We start from the raw sequence: 25,788 nt of genomic DNA, 5'->3' as shown, positions 1-25,788 counted from the left end.
TTCCATGATTGAAGCTACATACTTCAAGTATTTGTGTGCTAATTACTTTTGTTAACAAACCAGTTTTACATCCTAGTGAACAACTATGTATCTGAGACTTTGCATTCCTATAAGAAGACATCATCCTTGAAATAACAAGTGGATGGGAATCTAGTTATGTAGCGCAGTTGTGTCCAACCTTTTACTGTACAGGGGCCATATTCAAAGTTTGATTTGTTTCATGGGCCACACTGAGTGATCTGAGAAAAATTAGTGTGTTACATTTTCAATGAAATGTACTGGCATACACTTTTTGTCCCCAAGGTCAAGCAGAAGGTGTGCCATAATTGGAGTGCCTGAATGTTTTGATAGCACCTCGTATATACACACACTTCTGGTTGGGCATGTGCATATTTAATACAAAACATAGTTAAAAGAAACAGAATTCATGACACTAACATGTGGCTTTGTAACTTCAACACTCTCACATATTTACTGCAACAAACGCCACAGTCTTTTAAATTTGTTTATTAGCACTTATTTTAGCTTCGAATGTACACGGTTCTTGAAATAATTAACAAAATTTAAAATGCTGTTTTAGTTCACTTTCTGCGCAGGCCGTATAAAACTTATTCACAGGCCATGGGTTGGACACCACTGACGTAGTGGATGATGATCTAAGGGAACATTTTGACTAATGGCACAAAATTAATTAGTGATGGTTGGACCTTATGATATTTACACTGAAAGAAAGATAGTTTCAAGACTGGTAAGTATGGCTATGGCTCCACTATTCTAATTTTTCCACCCTTCTCTCCTGGGGTGAGCTCCTAGGTTTTTTTTTTTTTTTTTTTTGTCTCATAATCTGAGACCATATGTGTCCTAACTATTGGAAATGGCCCATTTCCTATGGTGTGGATGAGTACTCAGAAGCAGCTTTCCAGGAGACTGCTGCTTCTGGGTAGGCAAATGGCTAGAACAACACAACACAATATGCATTATTCACACAAACATAACACTACACACGTATCTGGCCCATTTTGCAGAGTTTTTGTATTGTCACAGTAAATGAAGCAGATCTGAACAAACATTCCAGGTGCCTCCCTTATAATAACACATCCGCACCGTTATATGTGCTGTCACAACACACTGAAACCTGATCTGATTTTGAGTAAATATAACACTGAAACAACATTATGCTCTTTAATTTTTATTATAATATTTTAGTTGTATTCAATTTTTACTTACCTTCTAGTTGTCGGCCAGCTAAACTTTGGGACTGTTGGGGTCCAACTTGGGCAAATCCCCCTGGTAAAGCTGGAAAAACAATGGCTTGTATATTAATTATATTAATTAAGGATATGCTACTTTTTATATTATATGGTGAACAATTATCTCCGGAACTTCACTGATAAAATAAAAAAATTCAAATAAAAGAGTGTCCCATTATTAGAAAACAAACAAATAATAAAATGAACAGTGCCGGAAGCATGTCATAACAATTAATGAAAATGACATCACTAATATATAAAAAGAGACAAACTGTGCAGGTACTGACACAAAATTTGATACTCAAGCAAAAAGAAACAACCAAACAACTTATAAGCAATCTGTTTTGTAGTGTGATCATATATATAACAAATTCTTGCATGTAACAAATTTTCACTATAAATTTATATTCTGTTGGTTAAAAACATCCATAATGCATCTATATCCCCCCATATTTCTATTTATCTTATCTATATCTATTTTACTTATCTCTAAATTTTCTTATATATAGCTTTTAACTTTTTTTTTTTTTATTCCTCTTTCTTCCTCAACAATTTAAAAATTATATTAAAAGTATAGAAGCATCCATAAGTGTGCTCCACTATCTCAGATTTCCCTTCAATTTTCCCGCAGCCTTATGTTTTCATAAACAATGTCTTCTGTGTTCTAGTCGGGAATATTGTGTCCCTCAGAAAGTTACTGATTTTGTTTACTAGTTTAAAAACCACATCAAGATCAAGTCTATATTTATAAATTTTTTGTTAAGTATTGCAAATGCTCTGAAATTCTGGGCAAGTTATGTTGATGGCATAGCCATCTAGGGCCATGGCATTGAAGAATTAAACTCTTCATTCCTTTCACTTCAACTCCTTTCACCCTGCAATAAAATCTTCAGCAACAGGAAGAATCCCATCAATGCTGATGGGATTCTTCCTCTTGCTTGGATTACACACCTAAGGGGGCATAAGCTCTGAAACAAACTTCCATCTGTCATTGTGGAAGTTAACAGCTTAAATAAATTCAAGGAAGAACTGGACAAACTCTTGGAGCAAAATGAATGAGTAAAATGGGGAGGTTTTTTTTTTTTTTTTTTCCCTGATGCTGTATAAGCTTGCTTTCTTGCATCATATGCTTCTACTAATGCTAATAAAATTTTAAATGGAAGTAACGGAAAATGGAATCCTTCCATTCCTGGACATCAACCTTTACAGAAACCCCCAAGGAAATATAAATGTCAGCTTATACTAAAGTACAATTCTTGCCACTCATATTCAACAAAAATAGGCATGTTTAAGTAGTATTTCCTGAGAACAATCTGGATGTGTAAAGGTGTAATCCTCCAACAGGAACAAGATTACATGAAAATCTGGCCTCAGACAATGGGTTACCTCTCCATGTCATTAATAAGATAATAGACCAAGCCAATCAGTGCAATTAACCAATTCAAACCAACTGAAAAAAAAAAAAAAAAAAGAAGAAAAGTCAAATATATGCATCCCTTACTAGGAAGTGGAAAAAAAAAAAAAAAACAGCCTAAGAAGCAAAAAAATATGGGGTCAGTACCTTCTATAAAGACTCAGATTCTATAAAATGTAGTCCAACAACCAGCCAGCAATCTAATAACCTCAAAGGTCTAATTTACAAACAAAATCGATTGCAACTGTGGAGAGATCTATATCAGAGAATTGTACAGACATCTCTATACCACATTGAATGAATGTAAAAAAAAAAAAAAAAAAAAAAAATGTTCAATGTGGGAGGTTGGACAAATCTGATACAGCATTCCATACCTTCTTAGTCATGATCCCATGGGATCACGACTAGAAGGTATGGAATGCTGAGTCAGGTCATCATATCATTTATCATACTGTATTGTAAGGTATGAAATGCTGTGTCAGATCATCATCATCCATCATATTGTATTGTCAGCCCTTTCTAAAGACTGACAACATAATATGATAAAATTCAAAGAGGCATTTTGCATAAAACTTTTTAAATCTAACTCTATAAACAGGAAGCACGGAATAGATTTTGATCAACAATATTACAATATCTTTAAGTATAACAGGGAAAAAGAAGATCCACACTGGTACAATGTCCTCTCCCACCATCAGAGATCTCAGCCAATGCAGTAACAATTGTCAACAGTCAATGAATTTTAGAGAGAGAGAGAGAGAGAGAGAGAGAGAGAGAGAGAGGCAGGCTTTGTTAGCCGCATTAAGCTTCTCCAGGTAGAAGGGCTTTGGGTTAGAGACTTTAATATCTTACCATCTCCCATTAGCCATTAGATGAATGTTACTATTCAGCCTTAGGACTTGACAAATCCATAAGATCTTAACAACATCTCATATTTGAATAGAGCAGTTTTAGTTAGACAAGCCAAGGTGTGGGGAGCTGTTCACATATAATTAATTTATAAATTTAAGATATACAGTAGGCCCTCAATTTAATGGATGAATTGGGGGAATTGGTGTCTGCTATTGCTGAAAGTCTGTTAAATCGAATGTATTTTAAAAACATATATTAACAATGAGCTTACAATGTACAGGATGCATTACAATGTTATTATAATGAATAAGTATGAATAAAATATTATTATAATGTACATTGAGTAATTTATACATGCCACTAAAACATCTGTTAAAAATAAAAAATAAATTTACGACGGGAATCAAACTTTATTTTAATTAAACAGGTCAAAAACTATACAATGCAACTAATGGAGTATTTCCACCCTTTTTTTTTTCTTTTTCTTAAAACTCACACAAAGTTGTTTTCAATGAGAACATTAGTTTTTTTCCATTTAAATCCATTTTAAAGAGAAAAAAATTCTTAAATTCCATTAAATAAAAAACATACAAAAACGCTAAAAAAGATACATTATATTCAATGTTAATATTAACTTAATTGAAAGAATCACAATTTTCAGAGTCAGAAACAATTGTCATATGCAGGGAGAGGTGTTAATTCCTTGCTGGTAGAGGGTCCTGGTGAAACAGGTCCAGTTGATGAAGTGGTCTTGAAGAAATCATCAAGCTTCACTTGCCTTACACCTTGGTGCTGCTTACTTATTACTGTAGATCCAAATTCTCTAAAATGTTCATAATAAGGAAGCACATCAGGGTCTGATGATGATTCAATAAAATCATCAGGGGTAATAGACAGGATAGGAAGGGAGGAGGGGTTATGCCGTTAGTTAAGAAACACATAAAATCCAAGGAAGTGAAGCCAGTCGACATCGCTGGACAGTGCAGTGTCGAGTCAGTTTGGTGTGACATAAGCATTGGGAGATCAAAATTGAGAGTAGGAGTGTGATATAGGCCTAATGACTCTGATGAGTATAATATGAAAATGTACAGGGAAATAGAGTGGGCCAGTAAATCAGAGAGTCTTATAATGGGATTTTAATTTCCCAGATATTGACTGGAATTTGTAGGTTGGTTACTCACACACTAGAAAGGCTTTTGTGGATTTATTGGATGATTGTTTTCTACATCAGCATGTTTGGGAGGCAACTAGAGGGAGTAATATACTTGATTTGATTACCAGTAGTGATTCTTCATGCATTGGATTACAAAGAGTTCTGCAGATAAAGGAACCACTAGTGGGATTTACTCAAAGAGGTAACTACCATCAGGGGTAAAGGGAAGGGTTATTGCTTTCGTAAAGGTGACTACGATGGTCTGAGACAATATTTAAATTCTATACAGTGGGACAAACTGATGATGTTACCAACAGCAAATTCAAAATGGGAAGCATTCAAAGAACTTATCTTGGAAGCTACTAGGCTTTACACACCAACTAAGAAATATTGTTCAAGGTTTAGGCCTAAATGGATGTCAGATAAACTAATGAGACACATGGCAGAGAAAAAAAATGCATGGGATACATATAAATTAACACGTGACACAGAATTATGTGTCACGTCATTATAGCCTATGATAGATATAAGCTGGTCTGTAACCAAGTCACAAAGGAGGTTAGGCAGATTATGAGAAATCATTGGCAAAGGATGCAAAGAAAAACAGCAAAGAGTTCTTTACTTATGTAAACTTTGGAAGGAAGGGGATGAATCAGATTGGTCCACTTGATATTGATGGTTCAACTGTTGATGATCCTGCTGAGGTAGATAATAAACTAAATGAATATTTTGCATCGACATTCACACATGAGGAGTTATTCAGCAAGGGGAATGCCACAGGTGAATTAAACTCTGGCAGTGAGCTAGATGATTTTGTAATAACTGAGAGTAAAGTGGAGGAGGAATCGTTGAAGATAAACACAAGAAAGACACTATTAAAGGAGGCAGCAAAGGAAGTAAGCAAACCCTTAGCCATAATTATGAGAGCTTCCTTGGACTCAGGGAAGGTACCCATAGACTGGAGATGTGCAAATGTGACCCCAATTCACAAAGGAGGATCAAAGGCTGACACAATTATAGACCTGTGAGTTTAACTTCTGTTCCAGCAAAATTAATGGAGGCACTGATTAAAGAAGCACTGCAGGATCATCTAGACAAGACTTCAGTTATAGCTCGGACACAGCATGGTTTTGTTAGGGGGAAGTCTTGCCTGACCAATTTGATTGGATACTATGATGCAGTCACAAAAGAGCTAGATGCAGGCAATAACTATGATATTATATACTTGGATCTTAAAAAGGCTTTTGATACTGTTGCACATGGAAGACTGCTGCACAAATTGGAGCAGTGTGGCATTGGAGGCAAATTGCTGCTATGGATAAAGGGGTGGTTGAGGGGGAGAAGACAGAGAGTGGTAATCAATGGACACTGCTCATCGTGGACTAATGTTATTAGTGGAGTCCCTCAGGGTTCAGTGTTGGGTTCATTATTGTTTTCAGCATTTATAAATAATATTGACGATGGTATATCAAGCTTAATGTCAAAGTTTGCAGACGATACAAAGGTTGGCAGGGTTGTTATGGACATTACTGACGCTATGCTGCTGCAACAGGATCTGGAAAGGCTGAGCAGATGGGCTGAGAGGTGGCAAATGAAGTTTAACATTGACAAATGTAAAGTACTACATATGGGAAACAGCAACCCCAGAGCAATGTATCAACTCTGTGGTACTACACTGGCAGTGGTAGAGAATGAAAATGACCTGGGGGTGGTTGTGCAGGCAGATATGAAGTTCTCTGAGTAGTGCAGATGGACTGCAAGAGTAGCTCATGGTGTCTTGTCTATGACATACAGAAATTTTTCTAGCAGGGATAAGGAGGTGATTATTCCATTGTATAAGGCAATGGTCAGGTCACACCTTGAGTACTGTATACAGGTATGGAGGCCTCATTTTAAGATGGATGTAGAGCTATTGGAACGAGTACAGAGAAGGGCAACAAAGTTAGTGAACGGAACGAAGAGTTGCTCTTACGAAGAAAGGCTTAAGTTTTGCAGATTTACAGTGTCTGGAGACTAGGCACTAGCGAGGTGATCTGATAGAGGTGTATAAAGCCATGAATGGTTTGAGCATGCTCAATGCTGATGAGATTCTTCCTCTTGCTCAGAATAATCACCTGAGAGGGCATAAATTCAAATTGAGGAAAGCGGGTGGTTGGTTGGTGGAACAGACTTCCATCCCTTGTCATGGAAGTTGATAGCCTAAATAAGTTTAAGGCTCAGATGGACAGGTATTTCGAACGAACAGAGGGGTGAAGTGGAAGTGTTTTTTTTTTTTTTTTTTTGAGAAAGGAGACCGCTGTCTCCGAAAGCTACAGTTGTTACGGTATTTTATTAACTGTTTTTATCGCTTTTATCATCATATTTTATTTTATGTATATATTTTTATTTATTGTAAATTAAATCACATCAGTTTTAGACTACTATATATTTTATTTTATTTCACTTTATATGCTTGTATTTTATTTTATTGTAAATAAAATGTTTTACTTGCAGGATTGAAATTTGTTTATTTGAATACTGGCTGGTGTAAAGTCTAATTGTTCAATATGAATTGTCCCAGCCTTGTAGGCCTATTTGGAGATATCCTTAATAGCTATGGTCACTCCGTAGTGCGGCGCATCCATGAATTTGAGAGATATAGCATGACGGAGGCCAAACAGAAACAGCATTTAAGATTTGCGTACAGATGTAAACACATGGACTAGTTCCATATGGGTTCTGCATAAAGATGCCTTTTGATGATTATCGTTTAGTTAGAGCTACCAATTGGTTCCAAAAAAGGATTTTGTGTATCTAGATCCACAAACTACATGATGATCTAAGGATTACCAGAAGACAAATTGGTTTGGCTCTAGAATGTGTTAATAATGTATCTCCTGTACATCGATCATTGGCAGTGAAATTAGTCTTGGAGAAAACAACTAAGGTTTCAGATGTGTATAAACAGAGGGAAATCAGCAAATTTACTAGAATTAATGTTAATACTAATTTTATTTGTAATCTCAGTAGAAAGCGGCTAACTAAGGAACAGGAGGGGGTTTTAAGCTTGGGTACCAAGTTTGCTCTGATGCCCAACAAACCTCCCATCGCGGAAATAGCCATGGGCATCGAGAGAGCCATTTATAAGTTACCAGCGATCCAGGCTGATGAAGTACACATTAGAACTGCGGCTATCCTGAGCCAGGCCAAGTCGGCCCCCTTCAACCTTAGTACTAGTCAAAAAAAGGGCTTTGAGGGAACTTAAACAAGATGACGAAATCATAGTCTTATCTGCGGAGAAGGGTAGAGCTACAGTTATTTTAGACAAAGAGCAATATTTTAATAAAGCTTTGGAATTATTGCAAGATACCACTATGTATGAAGTCGTCCATAGAAATCCGTTGGCTAGTTTGGAGCGACAAGTGTATAAGTAATTCACCTTATACAGCGTTGGCACAAGTCAGGATGGATATCCAAGGAGGTATATTGGTCATTACATGCTGCTGGATGCCGCTTACCCAGATTCTATGGGCTCCCCAAGATACATAAAGTGGCTACACCACTCAGGCCAATTGTATCATTTGTAAATAGTCCCACGTATGCTCTATCAAGGTTGATCGCACCCATAGTAGGACTTTCCAACTTTGTTATCAAAGTTGGAAAGAGTTTGTGGATTTTATAAAAGGACAGACTATACGAGAAGATGAAATTATGATTTCTTTCGATGTTACATCATTGTTCACTTGTATCCCTATTAAATTCGGAGTCAAATATGTTAGAATGGCATTAGAAAAGGATGTTATGTTAAGTACTAGGTCTCCTCTTAGTGTTAATGATATTTGTGAGGGTGGAGTTTTGTTTATCCAAAGAAAATGACCTGGGGGTGGTTGTTAGGGATGGTTATTAGGGATGGTTTATCCAGTACCACCATGGTTTTCCAAGATGTCATGTATAAGCAGGTCCATGGCACAGCCATGGGTTCCCCCATTAGTGCCATAGTGGCTAACTTAGCTATGGAAGAGTTGGAATTAGAATTTTTGAGGGTTTGGAATTTTCCATGCATAAATGGAAAAGATTTGTTGATGACACATTCACCATTATACAAAAGGGGAGGGAGGATCAGATACATGATGTACTTAATAGCTTCTCCCCTTTTATTAAATTTACTTCAGACGTGGAAGCAGAGGGAACCCTAACATTCCTTGACGTGTTGGTTATTAGGGATGGTTGTAGGCTCAAGACCAAGGTGTTTAGAAAGCCCACGTGCCGAGGTCAATATACTCATTATACCTCGGCATAAGCCAGCCAACACAAGGGTAGTGTTGCCAAGGCTTTAGTAGATAGGGTGTAGTCCCACTGTAGCACCTCCGAGGACAGAGATAACGAAATTATTCATGTCATGGCAGACCTCAAGAAATGCGGCTACCCCCAGAGGGCGTTGGACAGAATTATTAGAGGAGTGGAGTCCACCCATACTGAGCCCTTCACCCCCGTGAGCACTGCATACATTCCCTACTATGTGGGCCTTTCAGACCACATTGCACGAATAATTCGGGGGTGCCAGATACGCTGTGTGCAACTCCCGGGACGGAGGTTGTACATAGTGATATCTTGTGTCAAAGACCCCATAACGAAAGAAGCCAACAGTGGGGTGGTATACGAAATTAAATGGCCGGATTGTGGGGTGTGTTATGTAGGTGAGATGGGGCGACGACTGAAAGACCGTCTGGGGGAGCATATGAATGCAATAAAGTCCGCAAACTATGGGAAGTCTGCCGTGGCAGAACACTTCTGGGAGAAGCAACACCAAATCTCCCCAGAGGATGCTGTCATCACGGATCATGCACAGGGGTTCTGGGACCATAAATGGCTTGAGAGTTTACGTATTGGGGAAGCTAGCAATTCCAGTAATAGAGACAAGGGTGTACGCTTACATCCCCTCTTTGAAACCGTTGTTCTTGGGCGAGATGAACGGTTTCAGCTAGCGTGCTCCCGAGCCATTTCTGGTTCCAGTGCATAAATGGGAAATTCCAGCCATATTCCCGAGGAACCATGTGACGAGTGCCGTGGATCTGCTATTTAAGGATGTGCCACACAGCAGAAATATGCTGTTGAGAAAGGAGACCGCTGTCTCCGAAAGCTACAGTTGTTACGGTATTTTATTAACTGTTTTTATCACTTTTATCATCATATTTTATTTTATATATATATTTTTATTTTATTGTAAATTAAATCACATCAGTTTTAGACTACTATATATTTTATTTTATTTCATTTCATACGCTTGTATTTTATTTTATTGTAAATAAAGTGTTTAGCTGCAGGATTGAAATTTGTTTATTTGAATACCGGCTGGTGTAAAGTCTAATTGTTCAATATGAATTGTCCCAGCCTTGTAGGCCTATTTGGAGATATTTTATGCTCACGCCTGCTACTTACTCTACTGAATCAATGTTGGTGACATTAGCGTCATACTTCAGTCTGAAATATTTAGTATGAACCATGTAATGTTTTATGCACATGCACCACTGCTTACTCTAACGAATCATTTGGAAGAGGTTAGGCCAATAGCCTAATTACCCATTTGATTGTAGCCCATTTGTTGAATAGTATGATTGCAATAATACAAGTATTTGTATTGTTACAATCATACTATCATGTTGGATCATGTTACTCTGTCATACTTTGCCACAAATTACAATGCAGCACTAACGAGATCTGCAAGAAATGACAATATTAACGCATAATACGCAATCGAAACTGACTTGGCTCAGGATCTCAAAGAGTACAAGCGCGAGATGGTAATGCTGCACATTCCATTTTGCAATGAGGAAACAGAGATTAAATATGTCAAGATCTACGATGACAATGGAGAGCTCATACTAGAACGGCGTAAATTGTATGGATTGGATTTAGACACTCGCAAAACGACTGAAATATGCAAGATGTGTCAAGACAATTAAAATGGTGATCCTGATGAAACATGCAGTTCTGATGACCTGCATAGCCTTGTAATGCGACTGCAAGAAGAAAACTCCTTTTGAAACTTTTACAATCATCCAAACAGCGAGATGAATGAAGATTTATAGCTTGCCATGCTCAACCAACTCGGTGCAATTGCAAAGAAAAGCGAAAACTTGATGACCAACGAGGACTTCTGCAACTTAACGAGAATGGCCAATGACAAGCAAAAGATTCTACTCATGCATGTAATTTGGAGTCTGTTATCTCCCAATTGCAATTCGATTCAAATATTCTTAACCGGCCTAGCCAGTTGCGAAAAAACGTTTATGATTCGCCTCTTAACAGTAAATTTCACACTAGTGCTCACAGCATTAGTGTGAGCAGGTGAATTATTTAGCAGTAAAACAACCATTATTTCATTAGAAGGAATTTTCAGCACATCTGTTTGATAGCATTGCACATCAGACAGATGTTCACCGCTATCAGATATAGGTTCTAAATTTTTATTTTAGGACAGAAATTTTTTGTCCGTTAAATCGAGGCCTTACTGTATTCTATTTTAAACCATTTCTTGCCTTTTTTCCCTCTAAAACTGACTAGAACAAACAAAGTTTCTATTTGTGAATATTATGGCTATAAAATTAATTATACTTTTAGTTGAATGTCAACTGAATTTGAATGACGATTGCATTTAAATGAGGTGCACTGGTCAGACTGCCTCATTTTGGAAATCTGATTGACGTTTAGCATTCCAATTGAACACTTTAATCAAAATTTCTTCTCCAGTTTTCAGTGGAGAAACTTTCAGAAGTATATAAGGCATTCCTTCTACATTTTCCTCTATGGTTCGAGTGTGAGCAGCGTGGTCTTAATCAGTGAATGTAATTTTTCTTAGTTTTGAATTTACCGAAAGGAATCAAAACAATACAGTTGTGTTTAGAGGAAGAATGATTATTTAAAGAACTTATTTGGTAACATTTCCAATTCAGAAAAGAAACATAAAGGGTAAGAAAATTTTGGCAATGAAGAACAAGTTCCGAGAAGATTTTGTCTTAGAAAAGACAAAATAACAAAGTGAATGTCAGAGTTGCTTAGAAAAAGCATCACAACTTTGTCTCATAACTAGGGTTTATCATTTCAGATTATTCATTCCTGGGATTCCAGGATGGAACTAATACAAATTTCAGGATCCTGGGAATTTTCCAAGATTCTATTTGAAACTAAAATTGGAGAAAAACAGAAACAATGGAAATAATGCTTTTTTATTCAAAAAATACATAGAAAACAATGTGTAACATAAAAAAAAATAATACACGAAGAAATTGAAATATTGCAAACAATTTATTCTTTCATCAATTTGAAGTTAGTTCTTTAAAAGCACAAATGATCTATCTCTTAAGGCAGTCTGAATTTTAGTGACAAACAGGCCTGCTGGAAAAAAGGCTCTCTGCTTCATTTGAAGTTCGTGGGATTGTTGACAATGCAGTAGTAGTAGTGGCATGTGCTTATGCAGCATCAGCCAAAAAAAAAAAACACGCCATTCCCTCCAAATGCCTGTCTAGTTCCTCCTTAAATTTATTTAACCTATCAACTTCCACAACGACAGATGGAAGTTTGTTCCAGCAATTAACCACCTGCTGGCTAAAGGCAAATTTCCGCATATCTATTCTACAGCTGTCTTTCCTCAATTTGAATTTATACCCCCTTAGGTTCGTAATCTGAACAAGTGGAAGAATCCCATTAGAATTCAGCGTGCTCAACCCATTCAAGGCCTTATACACCTCAATCAGATCACCTCGCAGGTGCCTAGAATCCAGCCGCCGCAATTTACAGGACTTAAGCCTCTCCTGGTAAGAGGATCCCTTCATTCCCCTCACCAATCTTGTTGCCCTTCTCTATACACGCTCAAGCAAATCTACAGCCTTCCTAAAACGAGGTCTCCATACCTGTACGAAGTACAGTAAACCCCCGCTATTCGCGGTCGCTGATTTAATATAAAATTAAACCTAAAAAATTCAAATTTTAAAGCTCCGTGAACATTTTCCGCCATAAAAAAACATGGGCATGGCTAAAATTATCTTTCCCAGTCAAAACAGTGCTCAGTGGGTGGGGGGGAGAGGGGTGACAAAATCGCGAGTTTGTATGTTTCTTGCTAATCCTTGTTCAGTATGTGTTATGTGCTTGCCATGGAAGGTTTCGTCGTTTGCTTTTAATTTATATGCTTATAAATTGAATAAATTTATCAATTTATTAATTGATATGCTTACAAAAGTGATAAATCAACCATTTTGCAGTGTAAAACAGACTTTTTCGAGTGTGTTAACGGAAGAAAGTGACTTTATTTGGACAAGTTCTTTCTAACACGTACAAAAATATGGCTACGAATAACAAGGGAAATGTGAAAATATCAAAGAAGGTGATGACATTGGCGAATAAAATTGAGTTATTAAACAAAATTTCTAATGGTGAAAGTGTCTCCTCAGTGGAAAAACAATATAAAATCAGAGTTAATGGTACGATCAATCAAAAAATCGGAAGAAAAAATCCGCCGTAGTGTCCATGAAAACGCACTAATTGCTTCAAAAATTTGCTCTGTAACTCGTGATGTTAAATTAGAAAAAAAGGAAAAGGCTTTAAATCTGTGGATAGAAGACCGAACTCCAAATAAAATTCCCCTTTTCATCATTTGTGAAAAGGCAAAACTCCTTTATCAACACTTTAGCGAAACTGGTGATAGAACTGGCAGAATAAGTTTTTTAGCTAAAGCAAAAGTGCTGGATTGAAAGATTTGTTTGAAATTTCTAATAAATATTACATTTAATATTAAATTGTTTCTTATTTTCATTTCTATGTCATATGCTTGCATTTCACTATGTACTGTCTATGTACATAGTCATATTATGAAGGTACGTATAATACATACATAGACAAAATTTTAGACTAGTTTTTCTTATATATTCATACTTTGGAACGGAACCCCTTTATTACTATGGGAGCCATAACTCAGTATTCGCGGCATTTCTCAGGAACATAACCCCCGCGAATAGCGGGGGTTTACTGTACTCAAGGCATGGCCTGACCATTGCCTTATACAGAGGGACAATCAGCTCCTCTTCCCTGCTAGCAAAATTCCTATATATCATTGACAAAACCCCATGACCAGCCCTGGTAGCCTGTCTGCATTGCTCAGAAAACTTCATATCTGACTGTACAATTAGTCCCAGGTCTTTTTCATTTTCTACCACGTTAAGTGTAGTACCACACAGTTGGTATGTTTCTCTGGGGTTACTTCTACCCATATGCAATAACTTTGCATTTGTCAAGGTTAAACTTCAGTTGCCACTTCTCAGCCCATCTGCCAAAATTATCTAGATCCTGTTGCAGTTGCACACTGCCATTACTGTCATTAACGACACTGCCAACCTTTGTATCATCTGCAAACTTCGAGACTAAGCCTGATATACCTTCATCAATATCATTGATAAATATACAAAACAACAGAGGACCCAACACTGAACCCTGTGGGACTCCACTAATAACAATAGTCCACGAAGAGCAGCACACATTGATTACCACCCTCTGTCTTCTCCCACTCAACCATCCTTTTATCCATTGTAGCAACTTACCCTTAATACCATTCTGCTTCAATTTCTTTCATGCGTAACAGTGTCAAAAGCTTTCCTGAAATTCAAATATATGATATCAAAATTATTTTTTGCATCTAGTTCTTTTGTAACCACATCATAATATCCTATCAAATTTGTCAGACAAGACTTTCCCTTAACAAACCCATGCTGTGTCTGAATTATTGCTGCAGTCTTGTCTAGATGATCCTGCAATGCATCTTTAACCAGTGACTCCATTATTTTACCCGGAACAGAAGTTAAACTAACTGGTCTGTAATTACTCGTGTCACCCTTCGATCCCCCTTTGAATGCAGCAAATAGAAGGATTAAATTTTCTGTATAATTACTGGTTGCCTTAAAGACTTTCATTTGTTTGATCATATTCTTAATGTCATATGCTGAACAACATTCTACACTGTCGGTACAAATTGCATTTTCTATTGCAGCATTCAATTAATCACGAAGCATTACTTCTTAAGGTTCTGTGTTCAATTTGAACATTGGAGACCAACATTTTCCAGCCAACTCTGTCTTATGCTTTGTGAAATAGTTCTTGTATCGTAAAATCCCCCATCCATTTGTTGATGTTATCAAGCCACTTTTTTTCTTTATCTTCCTTTTGCCTTTAATCTTCCCTTGCAGTAATAGTCTCTGCAGATCATATTGTGGGCCTCTTATAATATGCCTGAGGTAGGCAGTCTTTCTGTTTGCAATTGAAGTTAGTAGTGTTCTTGTGGTTAGCCACTTAAGGACCCGCTCACTGGTGACTTGATCTGTCCATGGAATTTCGAGCATTCTTCTGAGCGTCCACATCTCAAAGGCTTCCAGTTTCCTGATTTCCGCCAGAAGCATGACCCAGATTTGACATCCATAGAGGAGAGTGCTCCACGTGTAGCATTTGGCCATTCAATATACTTTCTGGAAATCCAGTTTAGTATTACATAAGGCTTAAAGTGGAGGAATCCATGTTTAGTCTCCAGAGCTCAGTTCAGGTCAACCCTTCCCCATCTCTTCTATCATGCAGTATGACTGATGACTTTTGAGGTTATGATGGGCATCATGGCGATATCCAATCTACCTTACATTTCGAGGGTACAGCTCTAAAAAGGGTGTTCACAGGCCGGCCTCTAGTTAGTACACCAGACCAAACCTACTGGTAACTCTTTAAGAGGCTTCTAGATCAGCTAGTGTATAATCTTGCTACCTCTACTCTGCCAGACAGTGACTGGAGGGAGTCCGAGTAGTGTGTATGCGGGGGGGGGGGGCATTGTCTGGGTATATTCTTACCATGTGTATGCCATATCCAAAAATTTCATTACTTCATACAGTATGTTGTCCCCCCCACTTTTTCTTACTATTGACTACACCATGAATTGTCAAACTAATAGAGTAAGCTTATCTGTGAAAAGATCTAAACCTCATAAACACTTCCTAGTTAATTTCACAAATATAATGGTCTCAATTCTAATCTCAACAATGTCCATTTCCACTTGCAGTCTGCCAAACCCCATGTAATTTTTCTGAGAGATTCTCAGTTATTAGTTGATTCAACTACTGCTCATCTCAGTTGCCCAAATTATTCGCTATATGATTCCTTTCGCCTCAAAGGTGGTACTTGCACATATGTCTGTTCCGATATTCCCTGCCAGAGATTTGGTAATTTGGAAACTCCTCTTTTCGATCTTCTCTGGCTTAAAATCTCTATCTCATTCTGTCAAATTCATCTGTTGTCTCTACCGTTCTCCCAACTCCGCTAATAACTTGGAGCCCTTTGACTTCCTCTCTTTGCAACTTGACTTTCTCCAGTCCAACTTTCCTAATGGTGAGGTAATTTTCCTTGGTGATTTTAATGTTCGCAACTCCAGCTGGCTTCCATTTTCTAGCCACACTGACCCAGCTGGTCGAGATTCTGAGGCTTTGGCAATTACTATTGACTTGTACAGATTGTTCATTTACCTACAAGAATACTGTACAATCCTAACCATACAGCCAACACACTTGATCTTTTTCTCACAAACAACCCTTCTAAAGTACACAGCTGAAGTGCATGGTTCTTTAGGCACCTTAGATCACAACTCGATGATGGTCTCCTCGCCAATGGAGCCTTTATCTCATGGCTATTCTCAACCTTGTGTTGTTTGGCATTACAAGAATGCAAAATGGGATGACCTGCGAAATTTCTTTTCTTCTTTTCCTTGGTAAAGAAGAAATTAAATCCTTTATCCCACACTCCACTTTAAAATCTCGTCCTTTATCTAAACCTTGGTTTTCCAATAAATGTGCTAAGGCTGTTCAGGAGAAGAATGTTGCCTATTATAATTGGCTTGTTTCCAATTCTTTCTGCCTACACCAAAGCTCACAACAATTGTAAAGCAGTTATTAATCAGCCCAAACTAGATTTTGAACAGGCTAAGAGCAGAAAACTTGCTTCTTGCCCTAATGGTAGCTGAGCATTCTGTCTCTTGCCAAATACATTGGCCGCAACTTATGCCCATCTCTGCTCCCACTTCTGTCAAAACCAAATGGTTCTGTTGTCACTTCGGCCAAGGATAAAGCTGACCTGCTAGCATCCCATTTTTCTTCCAACGCTAGTATTAATGATCTTAAAACAGCTCTCACCATTCCCAACATGCTCCATTCAATGCCTCCTGTGGTCTTCTATGAAAAGGATGTCAGAAGGATTTTGACAAATCTTGATGCTAAGAAAGCTACAATTACTGATGGTATTTCTCCACTTGTTCTCAAAACCTGTGCTCCTGAACTTACTACTGGTCTTTGCCGCCTTTTTTTCACTTTCTTATTCCAAAGATGTTTTTCCTTCTGCTTGGAAATTTACTCATATCCAGCCAGTTCCTAAAAAGGGTGACAAATCCCTCCCCTCTAATTATCGTTACATTGCAATTATTTATACTCTTTCTAAAGTAATGGAGAAATCAATTAACGGCAACTCTTAAACTACATGGAAACTTTTAGTCTGATCAACGATCGCCAGTATGAATTCCGTCAGTGTCGATCTACTGGTGATATTCTGGCTTATGTTACCCATTTATGGACTAATTCAATGGAAAAGTTCGGTGAAACACAAGAAGATGCTCTTGCGTTCTCAAAGGCTTTCGATCATGTTTGGCATAAAGGACTTCTAAACAAGCTTCCATCTTATTGTTTGCCAACTGTTTTTTCTAATTGGTTATCCTGTTTTTCTCTCTGATCGCTCACTGAGATTGATGGTAGATGGCTCTCTGTCTTCTAACTTCTCCACTAATGCCGGTGTTCCCCAAGATTCAGTTCTTTCCCCCACTCTTTTCCTCTTGTATATTAATGACCTTCTTCCATCAACTGGAAATCCTATCCATAGTTTTGCTAATGATATCACATTGTATTCCACTTTCCATTTTGAGAAACCTTGCCCTGCTCAATCAGCTTCAATTTCTCGAATATCAGCTACCAATCCCTTAAATGCAAATCTCCAGGTAATTCTCCAGTGGGGCAAAGACAACTTAGTTGATCTCAGTCCTTCTAAAACTCAGTCTTGTCTCATATCTCGCAAGACGTATTCTTCTGCTCCTATGCTTTTCTTTGGTGACACTCTGATTCCTAGGCAAGTTGATATATCTGTTTTGGGAATTACCCTGACTTCCAATCTCTCTTGGCACATTACAAATATTGCTTCCTCTGCATCTAAAAAACTTGGTTTTTTTCTTTTGCCCTCAGCTTTACTTTTCTTCCAAACGGCTGTTCACTCTGTACAAATCGCAAATCCGCCCTACCATGGAATACTGTTCCCACATCTGGGGCAGTGTCCCCAAAATCTGGCTTCTAGATTCCATTCAGAAGAGGGCAGTTAGGTTAATTAATGACTCATCTCTAACAGTCTCTTCACACACTGTCTCATAGACGTACTGTTTCTGCTGCATGCCTTTTCTACAGATACTTCCATGGGCACTGTTCTTCTGAATTGGCTTCTATAATTCCCGCTCTCTCTCTCTCTCTCTTTCAAAACAGTACAAACACATGCCACCACCAGCCAACATCCATTTACTGTTCAAATTCAAACTCACAGAACCAACTTTTCATCTTCCTCGTTTATTCATTCAACTGCTGTTTTCTGGAACAACATTCCTTCATACGTATTTCCTGAAAATTAGTCTACAGAAGTTCAAGTCTAATGCAACAAATATCTTCTTTCGTCTTCTCAACCTCCAACCGTAGCACGGTACCAAGTACTATAGGTTGGAATACCTCTCGTGTTTGGGGTTTTCATAAAAAAAGGAAAAGAAAAAAAGCCTTTCAATTTCCATCTTAATTGGTCACAATGATGCTATGATGGTGAAAACAACATTAAACTTATGTTCAGATATATCCAGAGATTGTTTAATATCAACCATTGCATTAAAATACATGTTTCAAAGCTATGAATCTCTCTAACAAATTAGGGAAACTATTCCACCTCTTTTTTTTAATCATACATAAATTTCACATATTTTTGTAAAATATTTTTTAATGGTGATTTCAGAAATAATTTGATAACTTTTCATACTTTGAAAATTATATCAGCTACACTAACATTGTTTACAATCTGATCAGCAAATTCAATATTATTAATAATATCATCTACATCATTGTATATCTCTAATATAACTCTTTCTTAAGCTTTTATAATAAACATTAGACCTTTCCATGTCATGAACTCATCTATAATGACGAGGTTGCCTTCTTACATTCTTCAATTGTTTCCTCTTCTTCTTCTCTAAATCCGTGCTCCACCAAAAGACAGGTATATCCCTTTACTTTCGTTTTACCTTACTTAAGTGAATTTTGGCTTTCTATTCCATATAATTTCATTTATTTTTACAATTATTATTTCCTTTTTTTCTCCTCAGTTGTTTCAGGTTTTACAAGGTGTCTTCCATATTGGAGCAGGTTGTTCTGCCAATCTTCTTTGGTTGTATAGGGGAATCCATGGCTAGTTCATTTTCTCCCAAAGCAGGTTAAGTCTGAAATATGGCAGTTTGGGACTCAGAGTGACCAGTGCAACCATGTTGAAGAAGTTACTGTGCTCCCTGTTCTTTGGTTATTATCTTTCATTTTTTTTTCTCTACTTGAAGTGAGGGTTGATGCAGGCTTTTACCAGCTGCAGTTACACCACCTTGTGCAAGACTCTTCACAGTTGTGCTTTATGAGCATTGGCTTTCAATCCCATTCTTTTGTTCTCTATTTTCCATATTTTAAATATTTTCATTCTCTCTCTTTAGCCTTTTATTTGCTCAGGCTGTTTAATAACAGGAAGCCATGCTAATAGGTAGCTATAGCATTATACTGTTGTAGTTTTAAGCAAAATCATTCATGTGGTATAAAATTGATAGAGTGAATTGTTAATTTTTAGCTGATAACACCACATACACCCTTTATATTTTAATATACTGAGATTTATCATTCTAAATATTTGATAAATTAGTATTTATTATTAAGTTTAGCAAGTAATTAACTCTGTTTTTTATACTAAAGGAAGTAGGACACACTGTAGAAAAGATTATGCTTCTTTAACCAAAAAAAAAAAAAAAAAAATCAGTTTTATACATACCTGAATACTGGTGGACACCTGAATATGCCTGAGTAAGGGAATCCAGATTTGGACCATTTGCAGTTAAACCTGTCATACTGCCCAACCTGGAGGAAGGGGGAATAAAATAAAATTAATAAATGTATATTCAAACTTGTAAGTTGACCTTTGAAGTAGTAAAAAATTGTCTAAAATTTACTACTTGATGTAAAGTACACAGAGTATAAAATCTTAAATTTGAATTAAAGGCATATGACCAGGGTTAGGAAACAAATTAATCACTAATATCATATTTAGAATTTATTAGATATATATTTACACAAATATACAGTTTCATACCTTTTAAAACTCAAGAAAATTTTTCACCTCCTTCATCAGATGAAAGCAGTTCATGGAAGTCAAGGTTTTATATTTTCAAGTTCTCTGTCAGTTCTCAAAAAGTAAACTGTCATTTTCTTAGAGCAAATGCTTCTCTATACTGAGGTAGTGTTTAGAGAGAAAGCACTTTGCAGTACAGTATCAGGCAACAAGGAATGCCTTGGTTACATAATCATGAAATCCAATGTATAAATACCTATTAGTGAGTTGGTCTGCCCCCCCCCCCTTAACTATAATAATCCTTATTATAGTTAATAAGTAAGGTAGGTGAGATCTGTTTGTGTATATATGTGGCATCTGGTTTTGTCAAAGTAAAAGACTGCTGCCAATTACTTGTGCCTCTGAAGTCTACATAATTTGTGTCAATATCAAATATTAACAGTTTTAGTACATATAAACTTACACTCTGCTTTGATTACTTAATTCTGCAATGGCAAACTATTAATTAAAGATGGAACATTGCAGCTGAATAATATGGTTTTAAATGAAGATTAGGCAAATGGCTAACTTATTTGAAGTGAAAAACAGCTCATGTGTCTCACAGTTTGTTTGGAATCAATTTCACTTATGAAAATGTCCAACATTAAATGTTAAGGCAATTTTGTTACAACACTTACCCAGCAACTCCTGATAAAGCTCCTATGCTAGTCATGGAATTACTATTCATTCCTAGGGCTATACTGGACACTGGACTGACAGACCCTACTCCACTCAAAGGAGAACTGGTACTTGATGTATTTCCTGATATGTTACCTGAAAATATAATTCTGTTATTCTTGAATATAGACACAATATACAAATATAAATATAAAGAAAAAATTGTGATGTTTTGCACTCTAAATTATTATTTTTCTTCCCTCTTATTTTCAAATATACCTTTAATCTTATTAAAGATCCTGATAACTGGAGTAACCCAACAGCAAACAGTTTTAGAAAGTGCTGTGTACAAAAAAAGACCCAAGTATTTTCTAAATCATAATCCCTAGACTTATCTGGAACAGTTCAAAATAGAAACACAATATCATGCATATAAAATTTCTGTGTAGGAAACTTCCTAATGGTTACAGAAAGAATATGGACTTTTTTTCTGATTCAGCAATATGTATCTGTTAGTATTACTTTTTTGCAAATTGTTTGAAGAAAATTCTTTTGTACAAGGGCTGTTTAATAAAGAATAATCATAATTTTTCATTAAGAACAGTACTGCTTGCTATTTCTAGATGAGCTGTGGAATTTAAGACCAAATCAAGCTGCATCACATAGCAACTGCACAACTGACACATGCACACTGTGTGACCTTAGTGGTCGGTCAAGTTTATACCTGTTCAGTTTCGCCTACGTAACAATGGACGTGACATGTGAGGAACAGAATACTGTTCTCAGATTTTGTTTCTGTTTAAATTTCTTGAAATATCAGCTGAAGTGTATGAAATGTTAAACATTTCATCACAAAAATTGATGGTCCTGGAGTTCCAACCACTGCTGTCACCACAGAAACCATAAACACTACCTCTAATTGTGAGAGAAGATAATTGTATAACAGTAAGGCAACTGCCAGGCATGTTGAGAATATCAATAGGAATCGTGCATGGTATTCTCCACGACCACTTGTATATGATGCGCATTTGTGCATACTGGATTCCAAGATTACTCACACCTGAGCAATAGTAAGTTCGTCTGAAGCTTTGTCAGGAGCTGCAATGGATGGTTACTGAAGATGGTGAGGTTTTGCACAAGGTGATAATGACAAATGAGACATGGCTTCACCATTTCGACCCAGAGAACAAGAAACAAAGCTCTGTTTGGAAGTCTATGTCATCGGTTGTCAAAGCAAAAGTTGTGGCTTCTGCAGGAAAGGTTATAGTCATCTCTTTTTTTGACATTCAAGGAATGGTTTACCACCACGTTGTGCTACATCACACAATTGTTACGGGACCTTACTATAGAACTGTAATGCACATGCAGGATCACATTTGTCACAAATGACCCCAAATGCACACAAGTGAGTGCATAAAGACAGTGCAAGACCTGACACTGCTCGTATTATCTTCAAGTATTCGGCCAGCATTAATGTCAAATGTGTTCCTCGTCCACCCTACATCAATGACTTTGCATTCCTATGATTTTTTATTTTTTATTTCCAAAGTTAAAGACCAAAGGAGCTGCGAGGAAAATGTTTCCAGTCGTCAGAGGAAGTTGTAAAGGCATCAGAGGTTATTCTCAAATGCATGTCAAAAAATGGCTTCCACCATGTTTTGAAGAATGGCAGAAATGTTGGAGTAAGTGCATTTCATCCAATGAAATGAAATGGATTTCTACTTTGATATGGACCATCAAAATATGGATAATTAATAAAGGTATGTTGTGAAAAAAAATTATGATCATTATTCACTGAAAAGCCTTTGTATTATTTGCCAGGTCTAGTTTAAACAATTGGAAAAATCTATCTGAATTAAAAACAGAATGTTTTCCCTTCTATTGTCTTTCCCACAAATCAATGATGTACTGGCTATCTTGTGGTAAGTAGCATTAATATTTCAATAAATCAGAAAATTGCTGAATGTTAACAGAAAGAAGCATTGAAAGGAGTGGCTATGATAATATTTTCAGCTCAACAGGATTGAGAATCGAGGGAAAGGGTGATTTACTTGGGCCACGAAATAAGGAATATTTCTTTCTTGGGATATAACAGTTGATTGCAAAAATAAAGGAAAGGTAAAGGTAATGAAAGCTGCTGCTGAAAAGGCATTTGACTCCATACAGCATAAGGCAATGTTTCGGGCACTGGAAAGACAAGGCATAGATACCCCATATATTATGATTTTGAAGAAAATATATGAGAGTGCTACATCCTTTATTAGACTAGACAAAGACAGTAGCAGATTTAAAATCGAGAAAGGAGTTCGACAAGGAGACACAATATCTCCGAAGCTGTTTACTGCTGCCCTTGAGGAAGCTTTCAGAAGATTAGACTGGTCGCAGAAAGGAGTCAATGTGAACGGAGAGTACCTAAACCATTTACGATTTGCAGATGACATTGTGGTCATAAGACATGATCCCAAAGAATTACCCAAAGAATTAGAGGAAAATCTTAATCAGTTATGCACAGTTAGTAAGGATTTTGGACTAAAGATGAATATGGCTAAAACAAAAGTAATGATGAACAAGTATGCCACGGAAAGGGAAATAATGATTGAAGGAGCAGTAATTGAAAAGGTGGAGTCATATACTTATCTGGGACAAGTTATTAGCTGTAATAATGATAAATGGCTGGAAGTCAAGAGAAGAATAAATTTTGGATGGATAGCATTCAGGAAATATAGTCACATACTGAAGAGCAATATCCCAGTTTGTCTGAAACGTAAAATAATGAATCAATGTATACTCCCCACTATGACTTATGGAAGTGAAACTTGGGCACTCACCAAAAGAATGGAAGAGAAGCTAAGAACTACACAGCGAAGAATGGAACGAATTATATTGGGAATCAGACTGTTAGATAAGAAGAGAAACACATGGATTAGGCAGCAAACTCAAGTAAAGGACATTCTTATCAAAACTAAAGAACTAAAATGGTCTTGGGCAGGACACATAGCTAGAAGACATGATGACAGATGGACTAAGAAAATAACAGAATGGTACCCAAGAGGAGCTAGAAGAAAACCTGGAAGACAAAGGCGGAGATGGATAGATGAAATTCATGAGTTTTTGAGTAGTAAATGGATGGCCAGTGCTCAAAACAGAAGGAACTGGAAAGTTGCTGGAGAGGCCTTCATCCTGCAGTGGATTGAAAATGGCTGATGATGATGAATGTCACACCACACGTAATGAACTCATATATTTTGTGGGGAAACAGGTTTTTTAGAAAATGAATTGAATAAACCTTACCATGGACTAACTACAGACTCTACGCATAGTGACCATTTGTCAGTGGTTATTTTGGGTTGTTTTAGATTGACTCTTAGTTTCATATTGCAAAGCTTGCCTGAGAATGTTCTTTAAGCATCTTAAACCACAAAGTATTGACATCTACACTATAGAAGACAAAGCTAGGACAACACCCCTAATATTCAGTGAATTTAAAGGATTACAAGAAGGATTACATTTTTTTCACCATGCACATAGCATTCTTTAAGCATACAATGTAGGTATATATGCACAATACGTTGACTGGAAGCTGTAGATTGCTCTGGGTTCCTTCAAAGATTACATTCATTTTTTTTGTAGATGACCACACAAATGAAAAATACTTGAGGAGGGTATAATGTCCAATAACAACTATAATATAGTTATTCTCAGATGTGTTACAGATTTTTCAAAGCTGCTGTCTTAAATCAATGCTGATGGGATTCTTCCACTTATCAGATTAACAAATAGAGAGAGCATAAACTCAAATTGAGGAAAGACAGCTATAGAATAGACGTGCAGATATTTGCCTTTAGCCAGCACATAGTTGATTGCTGGAACAAACTTCAATCTGTGTTTGTGGAAATTGACAGCTTAAATAAATTCAAGGCAGAACGGGACAAACTTTGAGTGAATGGATGAAATGAGAAGATTTTTTTTTTTTTTTGGCTGATGCTGTACACTGAGTGGACAGGAATCACAGAATACCTACCTAATAACAGGTAGGCTGACCTTTTGCATGGAACAGGGCAATCACATGACGAGGCATTGAGTCCACTAGTTCATGAAAGCATTCCACAGGTATTTCCATTCATGCTTGCTGCACTGCTATCCACAATTCCTTCGCATTCGTGGGTGGAGAATCCAAAGCTCGAACTGACCTTTCTCCAGCATCCCAAAGATGCTCCACAGGGTTCATGTCCGATGAATGGTGAGGTCATTCCACAATGTAAAAAACCTGCGGAAGGCTCTTGAACCATGTTCCAGTCAGCATGGCTCTGTTGGGAGGCGCATTGTCCTGCTGGGAGTCCTTTGCCCTGTGGGTGCATGATGACTGTGAAGGGATGCAGATGATCTGCAAGGATGGACAAGTAACCTGGACCATTCAGAGATGCATGGCTAATGATCACCTGATGGTCTTGGTGGATACATTTCTGGGGCCTCCCTCATTGAAGTCAGCAGTGATCTGCACCACTGTTGCTCCCCAGGTGGCTGAAACAACACGAGACAGATGCTGACAGCCACGTTCATCCACCACCTTTCTCTGCCTACAGCGCAGTAGATGATGAGATGTTATTCTGGAAATGGGGTATTCCCGATACATTCTTGATACTGTTGAATAGGGATAGTGCAATTTCTGTACCACCTCTGCGATAGAGTGAACCCATGCATCGGGCACTCACTAGCATCCCTCTTTCCAAGTCGGTTAACTCACAACGTTTATCCATGCTGACATTGATTTTATTGACATTGCATTTTATAAACTGCAGAGTGAACAATAGGAAAATAATCCTTATATGCCTTCCATACATCCTTTAATGACAGTAAGACAATGCCATCTCTTATCTGAGGATTAGGAGGTCCACTTGCCTTTAAAAATAATTTTTCTGAATTGTGCTAACATTGTTCCAAGTTTTTTTGCACATATGGTTCCTAACAGATAAAAAGCATAATTTGTATCCCAGTAACAGAAATATGCAAAACCA

At 37.2% G+C, this 25,788-nt stretch overlaps 1 protein-coding gene across 4 annotated transcripts in view; it reads right to left on the bottom strand.

Annotated features, from left to right (window-relative positions):
* LOC150087936 (CUGBP Elav-like family member 1) overlaps positions 1-25,788 on the bottom strand; it is a 549,389-nt gene that overhangs the window by 130,640 nt on the left and 392,961 nt on the right. For all 4 annotated transcript variants that reach the window (XM_090369279.1, XM_090369282.1, XM_090369281.1 and 1 more), the window contains 3 exons: positions 20,794-20,929; positions 19,820-19,905; positions 1,228-1,296 (listed from right to left, as the gene is read on the bottom strand). In XM_090369279.1, the coding sequence (XP_090225405.1) occupies positions 1,228-1,296; positions 19,820-19,905; positions 20,794-20,929 (291 nt within the window). The remainder of the gene's footprint in view (positions 1-1,227; positions 1,297-19,819; positions 19,906-20,793; positions 20,930-25,788) is intronic.

The sequence above is a fragment of the Mastigoproctus giganteus genome, chromosome 3 (genome assembly GCF_048544385.1).
Source record: "Mastigoproctus giganteus isolate SK-2022 chromosome 3, ASM4854438v1, whole genome shotgun sequence".
NCBI classification, from domain to species: domain Eukaryota; kingdom Metazoa; phylum Arthropoda; class Arachnida; order Uropygi; family Thelyphonidae; genus Mastigoproctus; species Mastigoproctus giganteus.
The sequence above is the reverse complement of the archived record's forward strand: the minus strand, read 5'-3'. Positions and strand labels throughout refer to the sequence as shown.